The sequence below is a fragment of the Diadema antillarum genome, unplaced genomic scaffold (genome assembly GCF_040938485.1).
Source record: "Diadema antillarum isolate AM-2024a unplaced genomic scaffold, OU_Dant_1.0 seq00000920_RagTag, whole genome shotgun sequence".
In the NCBI taxonomy this organism is placed as follows: domain Eukaryota; kingdom Metazoa; phylum Echinodermata; class Echinoidea; order Diadematoida; family Diadematidae; genus Diadema; species Diadema antillarum.
In genome coordinates this window covers 64556-70925 of record NW_027271772.1, presented here as the reverse complement: position 1 = coordinate 70925, position 6370 = coordinate 64556, and the positions used below count along the sequence as shown (strand labels likewise).

At 42.3% G+C, this 6370-nt stretch overlaps 1 protein-coding gene across 1 annotated transcript; it reads right to left on the bottom strand.

The window, feature by feature from the left end:
* LOC139741334 (alpha-1,3-mannosyl-glycoprotein 4-beta-N-acetylglucosaminyltransferase C-like) lies at positions 1 to 5441 on the bottom strand. Its single transcript, XM_071651916.1, has 4 exons — positions 5042 to 5441; positions 3000 to 3124; positions 1676 to 1769; positions 1 to 1173 (listed from the first exon to the last, which is right to left on the bottom strand). Exons 1-4 carry the CDS (start codon positions 5184 to 5186, stop codon positions 14 to 16), a joined length of 1524 nt encoding a protein of 507 aa, XP_071508017.1. The 5' UTR covers positions 5187 to 5441; the 3' UTR covers positions 1 to 13.
* Between the last annotated feature and the right edge of the window lie 929 nt (positions 5442 to 6370).

Genomic DNA, 6370 nt, shown 5'->3' with positions numbered 1-6370 from the left:
CACCTTGTCATTATCAGTGCGGTGTCCAAATGGCTAGTTCTCGCACGGCCATCCACTGACCCTGAGATTTTAGCACCAATATCCGCACGCAGGCCACCTTGCGGGGAAAGCGGTCGGAGACGTCCGCGACGTCTAGCTGGCCGGCCAAGAAACGGCCGACCTCCACATACTCACCGCACTGTGGGAGAGGGTCTGCGCCACTGTTCTGCAGTAATACCGGACTCAGCTCCAGGGATCCCTCCAGGAGGGTGTCGGCAGGGTGGTTGGTGGAGCCTGTTGTCACGGCGATGCGGGTGATGGGCGTCGGCTTGTCGAAGACGAGGATGACCGAGTCGCCCTCTTGAGGGGCAACCGCCCAGAAGAAGCCCGGTTGCATGCTGTAGCACAGCTTTGGCAGGTACATGCTGAAAGCCTTCATGCTGCTGTACACGACACCAGGAGGGTTGTCGCTGCCGCGGAATTGCCGTTCGTCCGGCTCGAAGAAGCGGTCCTTAGCATCCATCTTCTTGTCCTTCAGCGATGACTGCATGCCCATGTGCTGGAAGAGCGAGGGCGCTCTGAGGTGTGTGTCCTGCTGGCCGTTGAGAGCATAGAAGTACTTGTACAAGAAGTCGATGGGCTGGTCCTCGTAGAAGAACATCACAAACTGGGCCAGGCGGTCCAAGTCGGACGAGTGAAACAGCTTCCCGATGAACCCCAGGACTGAGAACTCCAGTGTCACCCAATCGACGTCTCTCTTCATGTCGATGTACTCCCGGATGGCGCCGACAAACCCTCGCGTCGTCACCACGTCGTCCTCGATCTGCATGTAGTAGTCAGAGAGGCTCTGCGCGTAGAGGAACATGAAGGAGAAGTCGACGGCCTGCTTGGCCCGCCACCGCACACGGTCGTCCGTGTCCCCAAAGTTATTCTTCAGCTTGTCCAGGGGAGGGTAGAAAGAGGGCGGGGCCTGGACGACCTGCATGAACCCATCCTCCAGGTACTTCAGGTATTTGTCGAGGAGCGCGTTCTTGATGGCGTGCCGCTTCTCCTCCTCCTGGTCGGCCAGAAAGATGAGGATGCCGAGGTCTGCATGCTCCAACGGCGTCGTATTCTCGATGAGGGAGTCCAGAGTGCCGAAAAAGTAGGTCTCGCTCTCCCTCTGTACCGTGGGTATTCCGATGGTCAGAAAAACTACAAGCGGAAAACAAAATCCCAGTCAGATAGACGTTCAAGTTCAGTACTCAAGTTTCCATAGAATCCCCACATTGTTGAAGCAGGTTTACCAATCCTAATTGTCAGCAGTTTCCATAAAAAACATATAAATTGTTCTGGATGGCTGGTTGCAATGCTAGTACATAATTCTAAAAGATAAAACAGTATGCTGTGCATGCAGACTAATGGAAATGTACCCAAAAAAATAAAATGCAAAAATTAAACAAAAAATTGTGTACACCACGCCCAACAAATTTACCATAATAAATGTTTTATTGAAGGGCAAGAGAGCAAGTAAAAGCTAAGTTTCCATTATGAACATAACTCTGAAATGAACAGGAATCAGAGTCATACCTCACATTTCTTATATATGATTTCTCATTTCCACTCTCTGCTTTATTAATATCTCAAAAAATTTAGAACCATTCAACCACATACAGTGTCACTGATACAGGGAATAGGATGCAAATTGAAGACCTACCTGGTACTTCTCGTTTGTATCCCAAGACGAGGGATTTCTCAAGGTCCAAGTTGCTTGGCTTTGTCCATAGTTGAGGTTTATTACATGTTGTATTCTGTAGCATCAACATGAAAATTGTGGGAGCAGTCCAAAATGACTGGCATTAATAACAACAATATGAAACATTTTAATACCCAAAATACATCATTCCGTGCTGGTGATTATGCCCTTCAGCATGCTGTATGTGTTAACCCAGCACAGACGGCTCATCATATTCTGTCTGAGAGTCCCAACCTCGGCCCATCTGCAAGGTGAACCAGTCTCTCTGATCAAATTCGTATACCTGAAAAACCCTGTCCTGGATCTGGCAGCTCCACAACATCATACAGAGTACAGACCTCCCAACCTTTCTGCCTGAAACATAAGGATGATTTGGCTCAAAAGTGGGAAAACAATTCCCAAAGGAGTGTACAGTACAATTATCACGAAAAATAGGAAACTTCTAATGAAACATAACTGGGAAAGGTCAAAATTCAGATTTCTTTTTTCTCTAAATTCAGTAAGGTTGGGAGGTCTGAGAGCAGATCATACACTGTACAACAATGAAGATGCTCTTTGGGTGTGAATATCACACAAAAATTGATAATGGCGTGGGATGGGCAAGAATTTTTGCTGTTGTTGTTGTTAGAAGGGAAGGTTAATTTGCTGAACTCAATTAAAGCCTTTAGTTGTGTTGCACAAAAAAAAAAAATGTACAGAATACTCCTAAAACAGAATGTTTGAAGGATTTTAGCCCACACATTCATATTTTAGCATGTCATCTTGACTTGTCAGCAAAGTCAAAACATTCAGTCTCGTTGTAAAAACAAAACAAAAACTGAGAGTAATACGAAAAGAAGAGAATAGATAAAGGACACATGAAGAGAAATCACAACAAAACAATATAGCTTGCTTCAGTCCCTTGTAGGACTAACAACAGATTTCTTGTCTATAATACAACACAAAATTCTGCCATTGTACTGAAAAAAAAAAGACTCTGAAATATGGGTGGGCATTTTAAAGTACCCATTTATGAAGACTTGAAATCACTAAGTTGCAGAGGCACTGGCAAAATGCTACTACTGACAGACAGAAACCTAAAGGAAGATTCATGCACTAAACAGCAAAAGGAGTGGTCATTAAATTATTGCCAATCCATCAGCTAGGCTAAAGAAGCGCCATTGGGGAGTCATGAAACTGTTCTGACAATGATTTACACGGGAGGCCAATCGATGAGATTTAACCCGCAATTGACAAGCTTTAAAATAAAAAACTTGAACAAACTGTAATCCACCTGATATCTTACCTTGCCATGAAGTTGTTTACTGCCCGTGCACTTCTGGCGCAGGAGGCTAACTGTGTCTAAAAGAATGTCACGCTGACCTACCACCTTTTTCATGAAGTCTGCCTGTTTTCCTGAGAGGTTATTATCTGGGAATAAAAAATAAGAGAGACACAAACACCGTGGGAGTGCTGCAGAGTAGTTGACAAGACACTGGATTTTATAAAAACAGATCTACACAGGTCCCGTTGTATAACAAAAGATGTTAAGATGGCAACTCTTGCTGGAATAGCAACTTTACGTACACCTATGTAGCAACAGCCCATCAGGAAGCTGGATTCTTGTCATTACTATGATGACAATTGCCATTCCAGCAAGAGTTGCTATCATAGCAACTTTTTTTATGAAATGGGGCCCTGATCTTGGCTTTATATTCTGTGCAGAGTATTCACCCTTGGACAAGATGTCTTGTCAACAATGTCCCCGTAAACTACTGAGCTTCTGCCAGTCAGCCAGTGCTGATTCTAATCCTTATAGCAGAGGCTCCTGCATACTCCAATTAAAGCATTCTTGTATCAAGTTGGTTTTGTTGCAACTGATAGACAAATTAGTTTCTGTACTCATATACATGAGACCATGCATCACAAAACTAACAAAAAGTCGCACCCCTTGATTTTTACGTGACGGCTCAAAAAAGGTAAAATGGGTCAATCAGGTCATTCTTTGGTTTTTCAAAATTTTCTGAAAGAGCTATCCTTCTACATTATTCTTTGGTTTGGGATCATAACATGAATGGGAAAGTGTGTTTTCAGCAGTTTTTCTACAACCCTTTTTGGGGGTAGAGTAGAATGATCAGGTATGTCTTAGAGGCCCCTTCTCATTTCTTGCAATCCTTTGCACACTCTTCACTTTGAAACTTAAATTAGACTTTCAAAAGTCTAATAACTTTTGAAAGGATAATACTACCTGCTTTGAAAGTTGGCATTAACCATGGACAGAATGTATCGAATAGAACATGCTCAATTACAGCTTAACCTGATAATCCTTTCATTGTTGTTGCTCAGACGGTTTACATCCTGTGTTTTATCCCTGTCATCTCACAGCTGGCACGGCTTGGTAAAGATTAAGCGTTTGAATAGACTCTGTACTTCAGAGCCTCTAGATCTTTTCTCAATACACACTCTTCCAGAGCAAGAGTGTGTGCTCTCTTTCAGTATTTAGGTAGGTTAGGGGAGTCCACTTGAATTGAGTTATACATCATTTGAAAGCTTAGAGTCTGCTCTTTCAGAATCTGCACTTTACTAAAAATCCATGTCAGGCGACTTGTTGTTGGTTTTGTGATGCAGGGTCACATTCACATATTATAGTGGGTATGATGCCTGTCTGGTTTAAATCAGGAGATCATTGGTTAGAGTTCAACCCGAGTATGTATGCTCATGATTTTTTTGATTTTTTTTTTGATTTTTTAATTTTTTTAATCATGACTTCTACTAGGTAAAAATACCAAATATCCGGCGCTTATTTATGTCTATTTCTTTTATGTTATACTATTCATAAACCCAAACGTATACATGATCATCACATTAAGTTTACTTTTGAAATAAATCCATATAACATAAGATAAGTGAAACTTACTGTCACATCTCATGTGGCTAGCTTTCGGAAACACATTAGTCACTAGTCTTGAATACAAATGACATAAACCCGACATATGTTAGAAGTTATATAACCTGCAAATCTTCTTCAAAGGTGTCATTTTTGTAAGTTCTTTTCCCCAATGCTTTGACATGTGCCATCTGCCCATAAGATGGCCACAGAGATCACTATACTTATAGAAAAGGTCATTATAAAGCAAACTACATTCTTACAGGGCTGCCAACACTGGGAACTAGTTGAGAGTGAGACTCCCATAGGCCAATGCTATAATTTAGGAGTCAACATGAGTGAGATCAATAGAAATGCATGCAAATGAAATAAAGTTTTAGAGTGAGAAAGGACCAAAATGAGTGAGTCTCACGCTCCATGCGTGAGAGTTGGCAGCCCTGTTCTTAACGAATGGCCCATACCATTTGAGTTGTAGAGTAGTCTCGCATTCCAGCAGCTGACAATACACAGGACGACGACGCCAGCATACAAGAGCTTGTGGACGAATCGTGAGCGGCCCATTCTGGCATCCCGAAGCATTTCCTGCGCAGGAAATCGTGTGTGCATCGCCCCGTGCGTTCAGCCTGAGGACAGCCCTTGAAGCAAAGCGGCTCAGTCAAACCTTGTCAATAGACTATGCATAGAGAGCCTTTCATGCCTTCACACTGTGTACTCAAGAATGGTGCATTAACTGCATCAATACCAAGGCCTTTCTTTCATCAGAATTTGTGGCATTTCTGGGTTGGGAGAAAAAGAAAGAAATAAAACAATGTATAGTAAGTGTCCAACACAGCAGCAACTTTAACCGACACCCCTCTATTTATAGCACTGCGAGTAAAGAACGAACTTTCATGAATGAGACTATGTGCAGTGCCAGTGGTTTTGCATTCTTCACAGGGGATTTGATGATGCCGAAATATTACTGAAAAAACAGATAATAAACAAGATCAACAGCAAAACAATGATACCATAGATTATGAATGCACATTGGAAAAGCATTAACTTATGTGCATTTCTTACGTATTGTCAATGGAGGGTAGGGGTGTTGGTTTCAAAACTACGGCCAACTGAGCGCCTCAAAATAACAACCCACGCATTCGAAGCAGACGTCACCTTGGAGCATGTAATTTACCGCAAATCGCATTTTGAATGCGCGCTTGTGAATTCAGAGTATTTTCTTTAAATTCACATGTGAGTAAAATTTCAGGCAAAGGCTTCTAATTGTTGTGAGATATCTTAAGTATCTATTGATAGAAAAAACATCAGGGTGTCTAGAGTTCTATGTGTTACGTGTTGGACACCCACCTGCCCAACTATAATATATTCTAAAAACACAGCATAAACTGACTTTGAAGTGACATACATTACTTGTAACGAGTTACAATTGCATCTAACTGTTAATTTAAGTTTAATACATTGCATTTATGAGCCCTGCGCCTGTCAGCCATCGTCCTGGATCCCCAGCCAGCAGCTACGTAGCAAGCAAAAAGGTAAACACGCATGGTAAAATCATTGCCCATATTGGCAGAGTAGAACCTAATAACGTCGTTAGGTCGGACGTCAGGTAGCATCTAAACCCTGTTAGTGTTAGAGCAGTAAATTAGTGTATAAGTTGTAAAATCTCTAATTGTGACATTGCATTGGGCTAATCGACTGGGTTTCAGCCTTAATTGCCCTTATTGATAGTTACATTGTAGTAGTACGTTAGTATTAGTAGCCCGACAGCTGAAATGGCTAATCTTTGATCTCTG